General features: G+C 38.1%; 1 protein-coding gene across 1 annotated transcript in view; it reads right to left on the bottom strand.

The window, feature by feature from the left end:
* MSN (moesin) overlaps window positions 1-21179 on the bottom strand; it is a 94215-nt gene that overhangs the window by 8330 nt on the left and 64706 nt on the right. The window contains exons 3-8 of the mRNA XM_004615746.2: window positions 17574-17669; window positions 14499-14773; window positions 11993-12076; window positions 11034-11180; window positions 9926-10022; window positions 8002-8165 (exon numbers count right to left, since the gene is read on the bottom strand). Of these exons, the coding sequence (XP_004615803.1) occupies window positions 8002-8165; window positions 9926-10022; window positions 11034-11180; window positions 11993-12076; window positions 14499-14773; window positions 17574-17669 (863 nt within the window). The remainder of the gene's footprint in view (window positions 1-8001; window positions 8166-9925; window positions 10023-11033; window positions 11181-11992; window positions 12077-14498; window positions 14774-17573; window positions 17670-21179) is intronic.

A 21179-nucleotide genomic window follows, 5' to 3' on the forward strand; every position in this document is an offset into this window, starting at 1 on the left:
TTCCTTAAAGAAACACATTTGATTAGTCAGAGCAAACACAAACGCAAAGTCAATGGTTCAAAGTCAAAGTCGAAGTTCAAAGTCAAAGACAATTTTTCAAGCAAACAACCTTCTCAAAGAGGCTGAAATGGTTATACTAGTATCAGACAACAGACTTCTAACTGTAAAAAGTTATAAGAGACAGTGAAAGTTATTCTTAATAATTAAGGGATACATACATCAGGTATAAATCACATTCCTAAATGTATATGCACCTAATGAGGGACCAGAAAAATTCTTCAAACAATTGCTAATAGACTTTTAAAAAGACACTGACAGCAACACAATAATAACAGGAGACTTCAATGCCACTTTTTCACATCTCAGAAGAACTAGAGTTTATCTAAGTAAGTAAATATTTGTTTTGAAAGAAGAAATGGAAGACATCTCTTTAACACAAACACACACACATACACACGCAGTTTTTCATAACCCAAAGTTGAATAACATTCTTCTCTAATGCATATGGGACATTCTCCAAGATAGACCACATGGTTAGCCACAAAACAAACTACACAAAGTCAAGATGATATATATCATACAAACTGTCTTTTCAGATCATGATGCTCTGAAAATAGAAGTAGATGCACAAATTAGATGCACAAACAGAAGCAGAGAAACAATTCGAACACCTAGAAATTAAATAGCTATTCCTGAACAACCAGTTAGAGAGGAAATTAAAAAGGAAATTAAAAGATGTGGAAACAAACAAGAATGAGGACATGACCTAGCAGAACTTGTAGGACAGAGAACAAACTTTATAAATTTTAAGAGGACAGTTTGTAAATATGCAAGCATTCATCAGGATGGAAGAAAGGTCTCACATAAATAATTTTACTGCACAATTTAAGAAACTGTAAAATACAGATACTGATTAGTTAGTGTGTATATCCCTTTACCTACTTTTAATACTCAGTTCTTGTCCAGTATGATCATTTCCAACTATTACTCTCATACTGGTCCCTTCTCTATCTTACCTACCCTTTGCCAGCCACACACTTGTGGTAGATTTCAACCATTCACCTGTCCTCCTAGATCCTGTTTTCCCTGATTGTGGATAATAGTCTTCTACTGTATATTTTTATATATCAGAAATGAATGCAATCATTCTATATTTGTCCCTCTCCTTCTGACTCATTTCACTCCTTTTATTTCACATGAAGACTATAATGCTCTCCATGTCTATCCATTTATAGGCAAATTTCATAAATTCATTTTTCCTAATAGCTCCACAGTATTCCATTGTGTAGATGTGCTACAGTTTCTTAATCCATTTGTCTGTTCTTGGGTTTCAGGTTGTTTCCAGGTTCTGGCTATTATGAATACTGCTGCAACCGACAATGCCCAGAAGGAAAGAGAGAGAGACAGATAGACAGAAAGAAGAAAAATGCCTGCCATAGAGGAAGACTGTGGGGGAGGCTATGGGAAGGAAACTAGGGGCACTGGTGCTTGGAAACATACACTGGTGGAGGGCTGGGTGTTTAATCACTAGATAATTGAAACTTACTCATGAATAGTTATGTAAGGGTATATCTCACTGTGATTCAATAGAAAAATCTTTAAAAAATAAACTGTAAATTAATCAACTAAAGGAGACCAAAGCAGGCATGAAAAAGGAAATAAAAAAAAAACTTAAGAGAAGTTAATAAACTGGAATCCCCCAAAACCACCCAAAGGTCAATGAAATTAATAGCTAGTTCTTTGAAAAAAATAAAAAACACTTTGATAAACCACTAGCAAGACTCACAAAGAAAGAGAGAAAGAAACCTAATTAATCAAATCAGAAATGAAAGATGCAACATAACAATAGATACTAGAGAAGTTCAACTGATAATCACATATTATTTTGAGAAATTTTAGGACATTAAACATGAGAACATAGAAGAAATGGATACATTTCTGAACTCCTGTAACATCTCAAGGCTGAACCAAGATGATCTGCAGTAACTGAACAGAACAATCACTATTGAGGCAACTGCTATGGTAATCAAACATCTTTCCAAAATTAAAAGCCCAGGCCCAGATCTGAATTCACTAGTGAATTCTCTCAAGCCTTTAAAGAGGACCTAACGCTAATCTTTTTCAGACTCTTTCAAGATACTTAAGAAATAGAAACACCTCCAAAAATATTTTATAAAGCAAACATCACCCTGATAACCAAAGAAGACAGAGAAACCCCAAAAAGAGAACTACGGGCCTTGATGGACACAGATGCAAAAATCCTCAAAAATATATAGCAAATAGGTTCTAACAATTCATCAAAAGATCATACAATATGGCCAAGTAGGAGTCACCTTTGGGATGCAAGGATGGTTTAACATAATATACGATATCAATAAAATAAAAAATAAAGCTCATATGATATTAATTGATGCAACTAATTAGCTCACAATATCCAGCACCCATTAATGATAAAATCTCATCAAAATGGGAATTGAAAGAACTTTCCCCAACATAGTCAAGGCTATCTACCACAAGGACCTAGCAAACATTATACTCAGTGAGGAAAAACTAAAATCATCCCTCTAAGATCAGGCACAATACAAAATTATCCACTCTCAACACTTCAATTCTATACTATACTGGAAGTACTGGCCCTAGAAATTAGGAAAATATATACATCAAGTGAATCTAGATAAGCAAGACAGAAATCAAGCTCATGCTAGTTGCAGATGACATGATAATTTATTTAGAAAATCCTAAAGACTCTGCAAAAAAAAGCTCTTAAAAATAATATATTTGTAAAGCAGCAGATTACATAATTAATAGCAAAAGTCCTTGGCATTGCTATATACAAATAATGAAAGAGAAGATAGAGATATTCAAAAAGTAATCACATTCACAAATGTGACTGAGAAAATCAAGTATATTGGAATCAATTAAACTAAAGAGGTGAAAGACCTATACAAAGAAAACTATAAAACACTAGTTAAAAAAATTAAGGACAACATGTCACTGTCACTGTCACCCTATTGCTCATTGATTTTCTTGAGCGGGCACTAGTAACGTCTCCACTGTAAGACTTGTTACTAGTTTTGGCATATCAAATATGCCACGGGTAGCTTGCCAGGCTCTGCCATGGGGGTGAGATACTCTTGGTAGGTTGCTGGGCTCTCTGAGAGGGGCAGAGGAATAGAACCCGAGTCGGCTGTGTGCAAGGCAATCACCCTACCCGCTATGGTATCGCTCCAGGCCAAAGAGGACATGAGCAAGTGTAACATATCACCTCCTCATGGATTGGGAGGATTAATATCATTAAAATGGCAATACTCCTCAAAGCATTGTACAGATTCAATGCATTTCCTATAACGATACCCATGTTACTTTTCAGAGAAAAAGATTAAGTACTCCTGAAACTCATATGGAACAATAACCTTACACCCCACCCTGAATATCTACAGCAATCCATGGGGAAATGAAGATGTGAGGCATCACTTTTCCTAACTTCAAAGTGGTAGTAATTAAAACAGCATGGAGTTGGAATAAAGACAGACCCTCAGATCAGTGAAATCATCTTGAATATCCTGAGACAAATTCTAAGGTATAAGATCAGTTAATCTTTGATAAGGGAGCAAAAATGTATAATAGAGCAAGGAAATCCCCTTCAACTAGGAGCTGGGAAAACTGGTCACCTACATGTAAAAATTTAAACTCAGGAACCATGTTGCACCACTGCCATCATGAAAGCTCCTCTACTGGCATTGTTACAGAAACATAAATGAATTATTGAAAAGATTCAACTAGCTATAAAAATTTCTTGGATACCTGGTCATGATTGAGACCTCAGGGATAGGGGCAGACAAAGTTCCTGCCCTATCAAAGCAACGGCAGCTGCACTCTTACCCCAACAGACATCACCATACCTCAGGCTGGACTCCACCACCTTAACTGAGCTCCAGGAAGATGCTAACATGTTGAAAGTACCAAGTACACACAGTTATTTTTTTGGTTGAAAACTCCATTCCTTCTCAGAGATGGGATGGGTATCCCTACCTCAACTTCAGACGACTTCCCCTCACCTCCATGTACTTCCAGAAGTCCCAAGAGTTATACCCACATCCTGCCATGTATGCTCATCTACCAGCCTGTTCCAGACATTCATAAATAAATCTTGAAAGATATCACCTACTCACAAATATTTCTCGGTTAGCTTGTCCCAGCTGGGACTTCTGGGTGATCTCAGGAGTAGAGAGAACAAATTTCCCACCTTATCAAAGCTCTGGCAGCAACTCTCACATCCCAACAACCATCACCATCCCACCGTCCAGACTGCTCGCTTAGAAATTATGGATTTTCTATAGAGTGCAGCTACATTTGTGGTTTTCCAACATCTTCAAACCCTACAATACTAACATTGCAGAAGGAGCACACCAGATTGGATAGAACATAATGTAGAAGAAAACTATTAACGAATAACAAACACATTAACACAGAAGACTTAACTTGTACCAACAACTGAGTAAACCCTCAGACAAGGAATTTAATCTCCCCATGGTGAGATGCAACACTTTCCAAAAGTTTTCCTTTACTGAAATAATTTTTGATCATCCCATTAGCCTTTTAGTGGTAACAAGCAATATAAGATAAATTTTTGTAGGCCTGCTACAAGGGCAGGCTTCAGAGGTGATTGGAAAATGTAGACATTGGTATGCAGAAGGTGACAGTGGTGGTGAGATTGGTGTTGGAATCCTGAATGCTTGTAACAAATCATCATGAACAACTTTGTAAAGCATGGTGTTAAAATAAAGTGGGGGGAAAATAAACTCAGACCTTTTTCAAACACCATGTACAAAAGTCAGATAAAAATGATTAAGGAACTCAATATCAAACCGAAACCCACAACGTACATAGAGGAAAAAGCCTGTAGACAAACTCTCCGTGAAAGTGAAGCTAAAGATATTTTCAAGGATGAAATAAAACTGACCAAGCAAGTGGAATCAAAGATAAACAGAAGGGAATACATTACATTAAGAAGCTTTTGCACTTCAAACATAAGGATGACCAGGACATAAGAATGACCAGTCACAGATGTGAAAAATTATATACCCAACACTCATGTAATAAGGGGTTAATATCAAAGATATATAAGGCACTGGTAGAACTTTACAAGAAAAAAAATTCAACACCATCAAAAATTGGGGATTTGAGATGAAAAGAAACTTTCTTAATGAAGAAATACAAATGGTCAAAGGCACAGGAAAAAATGCTCTACATCACTAATCATCAGGGACATGTAAATCAAAACAACAATGAGATATCCTCTCACACTACAGTGGCACAAGAAAAAGAGCAAGAACAACCAGTGTTACACAGATGTGAGGAAAAAGGAACTCTTATTCACTGCTGGTAGAAATATCAACTGGGCCCAGTTTTTTTTTTTTTTTTTTTTTTTTTATTTTTTTTTTTTATTTTTTTATAGTTTATTTTTAATTAGTGAGTCAACGTGAGGGTACAGTTACAGATTTATACATTTTTGTGCTCATGTTTCTCCCTTACAAAGTTTGATAACCCATCCCTTCACCAGTGCCCATTCTCCACCACCAGTAAACCCAACATCCCACCCCCCCTTCCCAGTCCCGTCTCCCCCCACCCCACACTGCCACTATGGCAGGGTATTCCCTTTTGTTCTCTCTCTCTGATTAGGTGTTGTGGTTTGCAATAAAGGTGTTGAGTGGCCATTGCGTTCAGTCTCTAGTCTATATTTGTGGGCCCAGTTTTTTGAGAAAACAATATAGACATTCCTCAAAAAAATAGAAATTAAATTTCCTCATGACTTAGCAATACTGCTCTTGAAATATAGTGTAGTGGCCAAAAACACACAGCATAAAAGCCATTTGCACTCCTATATTCACTGCAGCACTATTCACAATTGCCAGAATTTGGAAAGAACCCAAGTATCCTAGAATATATGACTGGATAATGAAACTATGGCATATCCAGCCGAGAAGGGGAAATATCCTTCTTCCTCAGTTTTTCTTCCCATTGTGGGAAGAAGCAGCGTGGCGTCCGCCATATTATGGAACTTTTAAGCAGGTATGAACTTGGTGGCGTTGGAAGGAGGAAAAAAAATGTGTTTTGAACTTGAAACAGTGGGATGCTTGGGCAGTCTCGAGCCGGGGCCGATACCGGCTCGTGCTCTGCCGAGATTCGACCCGGGTGGCCATGCCTTTGCACGGCTGCTTTACTGCTGAACGACCAAGATCCAGAGCCAGCTACACTACTTCTGGTCCCAGCAAGTGCTTGCAGCCATGTCTCCAGACTGTGAACTAAGCCTTTGACCCATGCTGCCCCAGGAAGGGAAATGATGCAATTTCCAACATAAATCTCCCTGGACTTATTTACTAAAATACAGAAATCCTAAACCAACTTCATATCCAACTTCATATCTCTTCATTCTCATCAATGGAAAACTAAATATCAAATACTTCCTTGTCAGTAGGGCTGTATTTTTTGGGGGTAAACTCCAACAACAATAGTGAGTTGTGTGTTAAAACTCCAACAATACTGAGTTTTGTGTTGAAATATGGAATGCAATCAAGGTAAATAGAAAATGAAGTGAAATTTATCAGTTATGCAGGCAGGGGTGAGGGGTGGGGGGTGGGAGGTATACTGGGTTTTTTTTGGGTTTGAATATGGGCACTGGTGAAAGGACGGGTATTTGAGCATTGTATAACTGAGACATAAGCCTGATAACTTTGTAACTTTCCACATAGTGATTCAATAAAATAAATTAAATTAAAAAATTAAAAATAAAATAAAATAATACTTTATTATGAACATATAGTCTGCATACAATTTCGTCAGCTGGTTTGTGATAATCTAAACTAATTGTCATTTTCCAACAGATGGCCACTGTAATGGTTACATTTCTAGCAGTAAATGTGAAGCAAAGAATTATGAAGATTTCAGCCAGGAAAACAGATGAAATAAAACAGAATCTTTGGGGAAAAGAAAAAAAAGAAACTATGGCATATCTACACAATGGAATACTATAAGTAAAAATGAAGTCAATAAGTAAAAATGAAGTCATAAAATTTACTAATACATGGATAGACGTGGCAAGCATCATGCTAAGTTAAATGAGTCCGAGGGAGAGGAAGAGACATAGAATGACTGCACTCATTTACCTGATATAAAAATACATAGTATGAGAATAATACCCAAAGACCATATAGATGAGGGTCAGGAAGATGGGTGCATAACAAGCAGACAGCCACAAGTTGTGGGAGAGGGTAGTTAAGGTAGAGAAGAGACCACTATGATAATGATACCTGAAATGATCACTTGGGACAAAAACTGTGCTGAAAGGAGGTAAAGTGATATCTATGATAACATTTCAGTAACAGTAGTGCAAATCACAATGCCTATGGAAAGAGAGAGATGATAGAGAGAGAGGGAGGAAAGTATCTGCCATGGAGGCAGGCAGGGTGAGGAAAACTGTAGACAACGGTGGCAGGAAATATACACTGGTGAAGGATGGGTACTGGAACATTGTATGACTGAAACTCAATCATGAGCAACTCTTGTAACTGTGTATCTCATTATGATTCAGTTTTAAAAAATGAAAAAATGCACCTGTAAAAGAGCCAGGCTTGTGGATAGAAGGTAACTTGCAGACACTAGTGGAGGGAAGGTGACACTTGTAATGGGATTGGTGCTATGATACTGTATGCCCAAAACTCTATTATGAGTGACTTTGTAAATCATGATACTTTAATAAAGAAAAATTTTAAAGTTCCTACAGAGTCCAAGATAACATGTGCTCAGAATACTTTCGTTTTTATTGAAAATTATCTACATCTTACCTGGAATGAACGTGTCTAAGATTTCATCAAATGGGTATGCATATATACCTTGCTCTCTCCACCAAGTTCTAGGATAGTTTTATGCCCTGTCACAGGAGGCTTGTGAGAAGTCTCCATGGCCTGATCCTTGCCCCTACCCTAGCTATGCAGCACATACCGCTCCATCTGCTTCTGGTGCTTCTCCTCCCGCGCTTGTGCCTTCATCTGCTGCACCTCAATTGTGTCAGGTTTGCGGCGTCGCATGTATAGCTCATGGTTCCCCATGCACAAGGCCAAGATCCGCTTGTTAATGCTCAATCGGGGAGCATAGAATACAAAGTCCTGGTGAAAATCCAGAATAAAAAAGTTTGCAAAGATAAATAAAGGTGAACTTTTGTCTTCTAAGTACTGGAATGATTATTTAACCCAGTTTCGCATGTTGCATATGGGAAGATTAATGATATGCCTTGCCAATGTCAAAAAACAGGTTCTCAGAACTAGAACTGGAGCTTCTTTTCTTTAACATCATTACTTTCTACCAATCTTTATCCTACTTAAATGTTTGCTTATTTTTAAAAAATCCTAAAATACTCTCAATCTAATTTAAAGATCCTTACTAACTTTATCTGCTAAGTAGAGTTCCCGTTGAGTGTCAGGATATAACAATAATCCCTTCATATTACTCTGGTGAAGTCAGAGAGGGGTTTAGATGCTTGTGTTGGAGTCCCCAGCACCATACTGCCCTCTGAGCACTTCTATGAGTGATCTCTGAGCAGAGAGCCAAAAATAACTACTGAGTACCACCAGGTGTGGCCCCAAAGTGACCCTTCCAAAACACTCTGGTGTATATAATATGAGTGGGTTCACCATTTATGTAATCCTTAAGGCATATCCTAGACCGAGATCCTTAAGTCTTCTGTAGAGTAAGACAGGTTTTAAGTATACATGAATATATAATTATCTCAAACATAAATGATCCTAGTTATTTTTAAGTGAGCCCTGATCTCAGATAACCTTGTTACTTTTTGATTAAAGATGAAACCAGCTGCATACACTTGGATACACATATGAAAATATGATGTCTGAATTTGTCACCCCACATACTGTTGAACCAAGGTCACCAGCTGATAGCAAACGATAAGCTTCTCTGTCACTGAACCCAAAATGCTACCATCTCCTTTTAACCTGAAGTATAAAAGAAGGAGCAAATGACCCAGGTATAAATTTGAGCTCTATCATTTTTAACTGTGTGATTTTGGGAAAACGATCTCTTTGAATCTCAGTTTCATCACTTATAACCTGGGTCTGCTCCAAACTACCTGACATTGTTGTTAAGAGTTTAAGGAAGCAACATATAAAAAGAGCATAGCAGGGAATATTGGGAGACCTCAGGACTAGAGAACAATATTTGAGACCTCATGAGAAGTGAACATTACCAGTGAGCCTTGTTGAACATGAGGTATACCAAAAAGAGAGAGAAGAACACCATTTTATTTTCTATTCTACTTCGAATCACTAGCTTTCAGAGCTTGTCAGCCACTGACAACTGAGCAGTTCTGAGTAGCGAGACTAGAATGTTAGAGGAATAACTATAATGAAACCATTTTCTTTTTCTTGGATTTTTTGTGAAAAGACTTGTAGACAGTAGCAGAGTTATACGAAAAATCAAGTTTGAAGTATTAGCTATGGATTTGGACTTCCCATAACTCTGTCATTTCTCCATAATTAGTGATAAATTAAGCACATGAAGACTCTCCACTTTCTGAAAGCTATAAGATTTAATACATAAAACATACTTTGTTTGCACTTTAGAGCTCCAGCCAAGGACAGCAAAAGGCAGCGACTAAGAAACAGTTCTTAGTTTCTGTGTCTTTCCCTCAATATGCAATTCCAAAGACAAAAGTGGCAGAGTAGCACCAGATAAAGATGCTTCCTGGACATTTCTTGACATGACCATACTTTTAATCACCAACCTTTTTGTGGCTGCTATTCTCATACACACAAAAAATAACCACAAAAAGCTAGAAAAGAGAGAGAAAATCACAAAGACAGGATTGTAACCAACTCATTTACCATATCTTTGTTAGTGGGAAGTTACTTACCGGAGCTTTTTTGTCAATGGGCTTGATGACAAATTTCTTGTCATTGAAAGAAATATTCCTGATTTCACTCCATGGGAAACCTATTTTTGGAGTCAGTCTGTAGACACAGAGGCAAATTAAATCAAATTAATAGCAAGATAAGATTAATATAGAGGGTTAATGTGTTGTTCTCCAACTTCTCTCAAGTAGAGAGAAGCAGAATCACTGCATAACATGTCACCAGGTAAATTGCCAGAATTGAGAGTATACAGTGGACCTTTGTCACTACAATCACCACAGTATCCACTGCCCTAGTCTCTGAGGTTTGTTTTATTGTATTTTAGTTAAGGAATGAACCTTCTGACAATCTCACAAGAATCCCCACTGTATTTAACTAAAACCTAGGACTGTAAAAGTTGAGGAAAGGTTGACTAATTATAAGCTTCAAGAAACAAAAGTTGCAGAGAACAATAATTTATTCATCTCCATCTTCATCAAGAGTACACTAAGTAAAGAAACAAACAAGTGAGATAAGGCTATAGCAAGAGCAATCATTGGCTGAAAGATACTTAGCAATCAGACAACAGTGAGTTTAATAAATCCTGACACAATAAATTATACGTCATTGTTGTCCAATACATATGAGACATTCATATGTGTAATTCTCAATTCCTATGAAATTGGGTATGAAAACAAGTAAAAAGAGGTAGAATTTTAATAAAAGCTGATTTAAACCAACATATATAAAATACTGTAATTTGAAAATGATAACCAATTATAATAAGTATAATTAACAAAATTTGTATTTTACTTTTAAATATGTTTACACTGAATCTTCAAAGTCCAGTGTATATTTTACACTTGCATCTCACCGTAATTCAGAGTAGGCATATTTCAAATGTATAGTGATCATGTGTGGCTACTGACGATTACCACAATGAATAGTGCAAGTCTAGTCAATACAAGATTTAAATGTGTGATGGAGGTTGTGCAATCATCAAGGCAGAACTAAGTTATATAAACAAATATAAACAATTAATGGTACAGGTAGGACACAACAGGTAATTTATGGGAAGGGTCAACTCTTCAGTTTCAGTAGCCCAAATAAACTGAGAGTTCTGAGTTATACCTGTCATTCTGCTCATAGATGTTGAGACCCAAAGCATCCACCCCAAGCCAAAGTTCTGATCCTTTCTTGTTCTTGATGCTGAAGTAGTTTACTCCATACATCTCCAGGTCCTGGGCAATCTTCAGATACTCTAGTACAGCATCTTCCCTAAACAAATGAAGGGGAATTTATAGAGGCCTGTAAACAAAACCCAAAGAGATAGCAAACCTGTCTTCTCTGTACTTCTGACAAGGATTTTGCCATTAGAGTGACGGGATGAGTACTAAATGAATTTCTATGAATAGGAAGCTAATCCCTACTTATAGAAACCTAAGGTCTTAAACTCTCAAGGAGAATAAGACACTGAGTTTACTCTTGCCAATCTCTGGCATGTTAGTTTCCTACAAGTAATTTTATTTCTCTTGTTCACTGTGACAGACTATTATACTGATACATACTTAGTAGAGCCCATATAGGGTGTTGATGACAACATCTAACTGGTCTATCATGCTCCAGGGCTAGAGCTATAGTACAATGTGAAGTCCATCTGCCATGTATGCAGCTGACCTGGGATTAATCCCCAGCAACACACCATGTGGTCCTTCAAGCCAACCAGGAGTGATCCACAAGCCAGGAGTAAATCCTGAACACAGCTGATTATGGTGCCCAAACCAAAAAAATAATTAAAGAGCACTGTTCCAATTTTTTTGGGGAAGAGCCCCTGGTGGCCTAGAAGCTTCCTAAGGATCCTTTAGTGTCTTCCATATCTCTTAGTACTATCAGTTGCCATCAATCACAAGCATAAAAAATATGGCTTTTTAATGTTTCTAATTTGCCTTCTTTTTATTTTCTTCACAAAGTGCATTTCCTTCCCTCTTCTAGAATTCTCCAGTAATCTAGTCCTGTGACTCTTTTTCCATATAGCCAGTACTTATTTACTCCAAACAGTAGCAGGGCTACAGCTACAAAACCAGGTTTACCTGAGCATGCCCCGGTGTTCCTCATGCCACACCTGGATCCGTTCCTCCCACTGGTCCTTATTCAGTTTGTGCTGCTCCAAGACTCTGGAAATAGTCATGAATAGTTTAAAGCACAATGCTTAAATGCAGTGGGGAAGAAAAATCCACTTAGCACTTTAAGGAATTTATGAAAAGAGAATGTAAAGTTAGCCCACCAAAGTCCTATTGAAAACAGACAGAAATTACAGCAGGTGGTATTAGTTAGACACAAAAAAAAACCTGAGAGCTAGGAGACACACACAAATGGATGACTAAAACAATGGTAACAACTTTCTTTGTATTTTTGTTACTTTGGGGCCATAACTGACAGTGTTCAGGGATTACTCCTGGCATCGTACATAGGAATCAATCCTGGTAGTGATCAGGGAGCCCTATGCAGTGCCAGAGATCAAATTTGGATCAGCTACATGCAAGGGAAGTATAATAACCCCTGTACAATTTTCCGGTCCATCCCTTCATGTGTTTAACAAGAAAACCCAAATATTTTGTGGTCTCTACAATTTTACTGAGGCTCCATGAACAAAGTAAAGATTTCTAGTCTAATTCAGAAGCCTATGAAAATAGCAACTGGATGTAGTAGAAAATAAATCAGGATTAATATATTAAGAGACTAGGTTTCCAGTTCTAGGATTAATATATTAAGAGACTAGGTTTCCAGTTCTAGCTCTACTTCAAATGATATGTGAGCGGTGGGATAAGTCAGAGCAAGAACCTTCAACACCTCACATTACATGAGAATAAGTTTCTGCCTTATTTACTTTGTGTGTGTGACACTTTGAATTCCCTACCTCCCTGGCTTTCATACATCTCCTCTGTGAACGTTGATATAAAAGTCTAAATTAATGAAAAGAATTATGAAAATAGAATTAGAAAGGGGAGGAAATATTTCCATCACTGGCTCTATATATAAGCACATATTTCTATGGTAATTAAGCTCTGTACTCAGGCAAATGTAGTTTTGGGAGATTATTTTGAGATCCTGAGAAACAACAACCAGGATTGGAGCTATAAGCAAATGTCTCTGAAGCAGCATAACAAGGTTTTAAGGCAACCTCTTAGTAGTTGTTGAAAGAGATGTATGAACCTTCAGCTATACACAACTCTGTTTAAGACAGATGGCTAGACCTCCTGCCGGTGCCAGATAATCTGCCATCAGATCACATGGCTTTTTATCCCAGAAGGGAGCAACATGATGCCCACCATAGCCATGCCAGGCTGTTTCACTTGGGGCACCCCAGAGGGGGACAGGAGAGAGCCCTCACCACCCCAAGGGATCCAGCCCCAGCACCCTGAAACCTCCACAACCTAACCACCGCGATGCTCAAGGCCGCTCCTCACATGCTTGGGCCTAGCCTCACACACGAGTGAAGTCCAACAAAACCCAGGTAATATGGAACTTTGTGACTTTGGACTCTGGGTTCAACAGGACTGGGAGCAAAGTTCCTCTGCCCATTTCCCTCTGTCTCCAGTGACCCAGGGGTCATGCCCATAAGCCACCTCCTGCTGGTGCCAGATAATCTCGTCATCAGCCGCCATCCAAATTGCATGGCTTTCTCTCTGTAAGGGAGCAATATGACACCCACCATAACACCATGCCACTGGATCCCACAGGAGGCTATTTCACTTGGGTGTCCCAAAGAGGGCAGGTGAGAGCCCTTCACTCCCCAAAGGACCCAGTCCTGACAGCCAAAAACCTCCACAACAAAACTGCCACCATGCTTAAGGCTGCTCCATCCATGCTCAGGCCAAGCCTCACACATGAGTGAACCTATTCCTGGACCCCATGGCCACATTTGTGGCCACGCAACACATCGCAAGACACTCCCTACCCATTCTCTAAGAGTACCACACCACATTTGATGGGGTTCAAATAGTAGGCAACCAATCACATATATATGCTTATATACATAATTTCTGATACATATATGCAAAAGCTCTCATCACTCAACTTTTAACAACGTATTAGTGATATCCTAAAGAATGTGTTAATGGACCCTGCCAAAATAGAACAATCTTCACACTGTTTCCCCTATGGATACTTTTTTGTAGCATTTTCGGCAGTATTCTACAATAGACAACACAAAATATATTATTTTGGTGTGCTGTTGGACAAGGGATTGGGGCTTGGAATGGAAACATCCCAAATATGGTGGTGGGAAGGTGTAATGCTGGTGGGATTGGTTTTAAATATTAAATGTAATCAAATATTGTAAACTACCTTATAAAATAAAAAAAAATTAAAAAGACAGATGGCTAGAAGGGGCCAGAGTGATAGTAAGTGGGCAGGGCATTTGCCTTGCATGCAGCCAACCTGAATTCAATCCCCAATGTCCCATATGGTCCCCCAAGCACTGCCAGGAGTAATTCCTGAGTGCAGAGCCAGGAGTAATGCCTGAGCATCGCTGGGTGTGATACCCCACAAAAAAAAATAAATAAATAAACACAGATGGCCAGGATACTACCTCACCTCTGTGGCAGCAACTTGTCCCCAGCCAAGTAGCCAGACTTGTGCACCTCCTTATTGAAGTCCCCATATTTGGACTGGACAGCATAGGATGCCAGCAGAACAGCAGTCTCAGGTGGACAGTAAATATCATCATTGAGAATGCCCTCCTTCACTTGCAGGAAGAACAAGCGTTGTGTGATGTCCTGGATTAATTCTTCTGATACATCCTCAGGGTAGAATTTGGCCCGGAATTTGAAGAGTAACGGGCTTTCCTTCCTTACATCCTGGGCAGTCACCTGGAAGCAGCAAGGGTTAATGGCTCAAATAACAGACTTTGGGAACAGAGAGATAGTACAGAGTTAAGGTACGTACCTTGCATAGAAAAAAACTCTAGTCTGACCCTGAGTACCCTAAGCTCCCTAAAGCATAGCTGGGTACAACCATAAAGGTCACTAAGCACTACCAGGGTGGAAGGCCCAGGTAAATCTCCAAAGCCTGAGTAGTAATGCATCCTCAAGTCCTCACACTGAATCACAAAATGTAGTTTGGGGATATGAGAGAATTTCTATAATAGCTATAAAATACTGAAATGTCATCAATTTGACTAATCTAAAAATCTGGGTATGAAACTTTGAGATTTCAAAAAAGAGACAAATAATTTTCACTAAGGACTCACCCCCATGTCCATTCAGATTATAGCTTAGCATGTCCTCCTTAGCAAATGCTTAGGAAAGCTCCTTCCTACTTAAAACTATTTGAATTTATTTTTTTTAATTTAAAGGACTATGATTTTCAAACTTATTCATAGTTGAGTTTTAGACATGCAATGCTCCAGCATCAATCCCACCACTAGTGTAAACTTCCCTCCAACAGTGTTGCTAGGTCCCCTGCCATTGTTCACCCCCATGGGGCCTGTCACCTTGACAGCATATTTTTAATTTGGTTGTTTAAGTCTAATTTTTTATTTTCAGTGTTGTTGACTCTGTGGTATGGATATTTAGCAATACCACTCCTTTATAAGACTGATACACCCAGATTCCCTTGACCTCTACCCCTGGCTGCTTCCCATATATTTCTTCTCCCCCTCCCTTCATTTCTATCTCCTCTATTCTTTCCTTCCCTATTACTTTAGAGCCCAGGGTGGATGTAGGTATTTCCATTTTCAAACATTGCATTCCCTCATCTAGTTACTCTAGATACCGCACATAAATGAGATCATCCTTTGTTTGACCATCTTCTGGCTTACTTCATTTAACATGACATCTTCCAGTTCAATCCACGTCGCAGTGAGATCCTTTTTAAAGATATCACCCAACTTCATAAATCAAAAAGATAAATACTAAGGTTTATGGTTGAGGTATGGGAATGGCTAGGCAAGAACAAAACTAGACTGCTTTTAAGCTTTGAACTGACTCTTAGCAGTTACAATTTTAAAAGTCTCCAGCGTTTGGAAAAGCAAGAAAGCAGGGCATCGATCTTCTACACATAATTCAGGAAACAAGCCACAGGGCACAATAGAGATCTACAAGGACAAAGCGAGCCAGATTGAGGGTACCAAGAATGAATGGTCCTGCAGAGCTGCTGCATAGGAGTAAAAAGTACCATACTAATTATCCCAGTTGGTATTCACTTGGAAATGAAGAAACATGAAAGCATCTGCATGGGGTTCAGGCCTCAATTGAGTCTGAGACAAAATAAGATTACAAAACCTTCAAGATTTTTTCTAATTAAATTAGAGGCTCTAATTCTTAACAAAAATCTCAAAACCCTTGAGATTGAAAAGTAACATCAATCTCCTCCTGAATGGCTGTTATTTCAAACAAGTCTTAGTTGACCATGTGGCTCAGTAGTAGAGAGTTTTCCAGGCATGAAGTTCCAAGTTGGATCCTCAGCCTTTCCTCATATCACCCAGTGTGATCCTGGTAGCACTGCCATATGACCCCTGTCACCACACAATGTCTGCAATTTCCAATGAACACTGAAATCAAAGTTTCAGAGCACTGAACATCACAATAACATCAACAGAGAAGATAGGGGAAAACAAAAAAAAACTTAAAACAAGTCTGAGTTCAAGATAAGCAGGGACTTTTTTCCTTTGGCCACCTGCCATTCTTTCTAATAGATATCAAAATGTACACAGAGCAAACTTTGTCTTGGCTGAATGCTTTGCCCTTAATCTGATCTTGTGGTAAACAGACAGCCAATGAAAAATAATACACTATGCATCTTGAGTTTTCCATCTAGTACGTGTGAACCCCCTCAGTCAAATCTGGTAAATTAATGAATCCCATAAGACTCCCATATGACATCATGATCCCACTGCTTGGTATTTACCCCCAATACACAAAATCATTCATTTGAATAAACATATGCACACCTCTGTTCACTGCAACACTTAGTAATATAGTCAGGAGATAGAAACAACCAAAGTGTCCAATAAGAGAACATTAGAAAATGAACCTGTAGTGTATATACACAATAGAATACTATGCAGCCACAAGACATTATGAAATCATGTAATTTGCTGCAACTTGGTTAAATGGGAGGATCTTATGTTAACTGAAGTCAGTAAAACAAAGAGAAATACTGAGTGTTCTTATTAATCTAGTTTATAGAATAAACTAGACATGCAAGGACATGCAAGGTATCAAAGATGGGCAAAGTATTGGTTCTAGTACACAGAAGTAAAAATGCCAAGGAAGGAGGTGATAGAGGGGTGTACAATAAAAGAAAGGCTGGAAATAATATAGTGGTATGGCCAGAGGTCTTCGGCCGCTGTACTGTATAGAGGAAGGATATCTGTATCTAGCTAAGCCACTAGATGTAACAGAACTGAAAGCATGGGACCACAACTACAATAATTAATCTTTAAAATCTATCTGTCAAGAAATCAGGGTATGGTATGGAAGGAAACTTAGGGTCACTGGTGGAGGGATGGGGTCATGAGGCAGTGGTATAATTGGAAATATTGTATGCCTGAAAATATTGTATGCCTGAAATATTGTATGCCTGAAACCCTACAGTAAGCAACTTTGTAAATTAGTGTTTAAATAAAGCTTTCATTAAGGAATCAATTTCAAACTTGAGTGATGTTACCTTCTTATTGAGTTTCAGCCAAGTGGAGAAACCCTTGGTGTCCTGGTACTGCAAACCAAAAAACCAGACTTCCCTGAGGCCAATAGTTTTCACCACCTGAAAAACAGAATACAAAACAGCCATTTATTGAAAGCCTATGCCATGTCAGACACAGAGGATAGAAAAGTAGAAACAAAACGGTTCTTGATCTTAAAGGCTTACAGAACCTAGTATCTAAAAAGGAAATAAACTGAGTGAGCAGTAAAAAAGTCATCTTTTGGATGTGAGGGCGATCTGGCTGCAACATCTGTCACCCCACTGATTGCCAGGGTTGATCTGGCTGATCTGACTGGCTAGGCAGTTGTCTCTTCCTCCCTCACCACTCCATGTGCATTCTTCCCTAAGCTGTGTGCTTGCTTGAAGAGGATGGCCTTCCCAGAATAGAGACGGATGGGTCTTCTGTCAAAGGTATACGAGTAGCTGCACTCCCCTGGTAGAACCTCCAAACAAGCTCTCAAGAAAGTCATCTTTCAGTACGTATCTGCACAAAGCACTTCTGCTAATGTAGGGATGAATCTGTTATTTATTAGTACTACCACACAGTGATAAATTTATATCCATTATCTTCTTTAATTTTAACAATGGTCCTATAATGTAAAAATTAAGCCCATTTTATAGATAACAAAAGTAAATGGCAGAGAATGAAAGAGCTGTCAAAGTTAGTTGTTTTGTTTTGTTTTGTTTGTTTTGTTTTTGTTTTATTTTGTTGGGGAGGGCACATCCAGTGATACTCCAAGGATACACCAGCGGTGCTGGTGTGGGAGATTTGAAACTAAGGTTTCTTAATTTAGCTACATGCACTCTAGTCCTCTGGGTCATATTCCTAGGCAAAGAAAACTTTTTAAAAGAATACCTTATTTCATCAGAGAGCTAATACGGCCTCAATTAAAAACTTTAATGATTTTCAACAGGACTTCATATGAATGGTGTGTTCCGGTGTAATTGGCAGAAATAACTAAGTTCCAAGAATCAATTCAGTTCTATGAGATAAAGAAACCCATTGTAGATGCTGAGCATGGGTTAGAAGGGCCATAATAATATTAGACCATGTGTGTGAGCAGCATAGAAACAAAACTAGGTATACCAAGTACTCAGCTGAACAAGCTTAAAGACATTCAAATTAAAAAGGATTGTGCTAGACTATGCAGTCAACCCTGGACAATTGAGGAATGAACTCTTTAGCCTCTTTATACCACATTACCACGTATCCTATTCTCATTTTCTTATCAGAATCCAAACACCTTAAGCCTTTTAAGATCAAGAATCATGTTGGCTCTACTTTTCTATTCTCTGTGTCTGACACAGCATAAGTATAATGAGAGGAAGTTTACGGAGCCAAAAAGTTTTGGGATCTACAGGATCTATGAGAAGTTGAACAAAGTAATCGCTAAAGCAAATACGATGTCAGAATCAGTAGGGAATTTAATTAAACTTTTGATTTTTGTTTTTGGACTATAGCTGGCAGTGTTCAGGGCTCACTTCTGATGTTGCTTGTGAGATAATATGCAGTGCTACATATCCAACCAGGTTGATTTTGTGTAAGACAAGTGCCTTAACACTTATATTTTCTTATATTTTCTGCCCCAGTAGGAAATTTTAATCAGCTTGATTAAATAATCTTCTTTTATGATCACTGAAATATCACATGCCATACAAATTTTCAAAGTGCTTAGGCTATAGGGCTTAGAGAGGTGAGCAAAAACTCTCAGTCTCCACTCACGTCCCAAAGTGAGAACACTGTTGAGGGAAGAAAACTCAGAGAATTGAAACTTTAAAAAAATCAGAAATTAAATGATCCCTGAATTCCAGGTAAAAGGAAATCACTCCAATTACATTCAAAGTCCTAAGTTTTATTAGGTAACTTTTGATCTCATTTCTAGGATCTGAAAGGAGACCACACTGTGAATGTTTCCAGCTTTGCTTTCAAATAAAACCTTCACTTTGCAGAAAGAGAAAACTCATTCTCTAATAACATATGCTATCTAGTTTTAATTTTAGGAATAAGATCTATGGCTACAGAAATTATTATTATTATTATCGTTATTATTATTATTCTTTATTATTATTCCACTCTAACAAATTTCTCCAATGCTGGTTTAAAAAATCACTTCTTAACTCTCTTTAACTCTAAACAACTAATAACTCTCTTTAATTCGAAATAACCAACCCATCTTACCCGAACTAGCTTTTCTCAAAACTGCTATGCAATAAATTCTTAAGGAACAGAAAATACTATATCATGAGGGAGGGATGTGAAGATATATATAGATGACAAGTCAGAATTTCTTTATAGACCAAGACTTAACCTAAATTATTTATATAAATTATATTGTTCACTGTCTGTATCACTGTCATCCCATTGCTCATTGATTTGCTCGAGTGGGCATCAGTAACGTCTCCATTGTGAGACTTGTTGTTACTGTTTTTGGCATATTGAATACACCACAGGTAGCTTGCCAGACTCTGCCGTGGGAGCAGGATACTCTTGGTAGCTTGCCAGGCTCTCCGAGAGGAATGGAGGAATCAAATCCGGGTCGCCCTACCTGCTGTGCTATCGCTCCTCTTTAAATATCTATATTTTAATAACAAAATATAAAAAATCTATAAGTAAAGCCCATGTTCCAAGATACTATACCACATTCATCCCACAGCTGTTTACCTTCTAGAAACTGCTGTATATACCTAGAGGGACTGGACTTCAGTTTGTAAGACAACAGTTTTCGTGGATCTTCAGCCACAAAATGCACACACCCAAAATAGACTGACTTTTAAGGTTCAGTAAAGGAAAATGATTTGTCTCTAAGAAAATTCTCACTAATAATCAGGAACATCTGGATGTAAGAAAGAACTCCCTTTGCCTCTGTCATGTACAGAGGCCACATATATCTGAGGTGTGTAGATAGAAAGGAAGATCAGGTAACTTCCAGAGTGCAGAAACTAGCTTAGCATCTTAAACATGGTTAGCAACCCTATATTGGGTCACATAATTGAATGTGGAGGTCATGAAAAATTGGCAAGAGTAAAACAGCAACAACCAACAACTAATTTATAAACAAGTATTTAATGATTCCAGGTGTTATGGTAGCACTCGTCTGCACTGTACTTCTCAGAAGAAAAAGTATTATAAGTGGGACAGTTTAATAAGTCCCACTCTACAGCATAAAACATACTTATTCTAAGTTTGAGGAACCAAACTTTCCTCAAACGCAGGAATGGGTATAGCAAAGGGGAAATTAGATGATAATAGATAAAGAGCAATGGGAAAATTGGATCTACTATATGCCTTTGTTCAAATACCAATACCAGTTCCTAGCTATCTTACCTTAAACAGGTCTTTTCCCCTCTAAGCCTCAGTTATTTACAATAATATAGTAGTATACTATACTATTCTATTATTGCAATGATAAATGTAAATTATATTATGAAGTAATAATGAATGCAAGAGAAGTGGCTGCTGCCTTTGATGCAGAATACACAAATCCTAAGGACTTTTACTGAGCTAGAAAAGCTTCCTGACTTCATGACTCCCTCTTCTGAATTTCCAGGGTAATTTTTAATATATCAATG

This window comes from Sorex araneus, chromosome X (genome assembly GCF_027595985.1).
Source record: "Sorex araneus isolate mSorAra2 chromosome X, mSorAra2.pri, whole genome shotgun sequence".
NCBI lineage: Eukaryota > Metazoa > Chordata > Mammalia > Eulipotyphla > Soricidae > Sorex > Sorex araneus.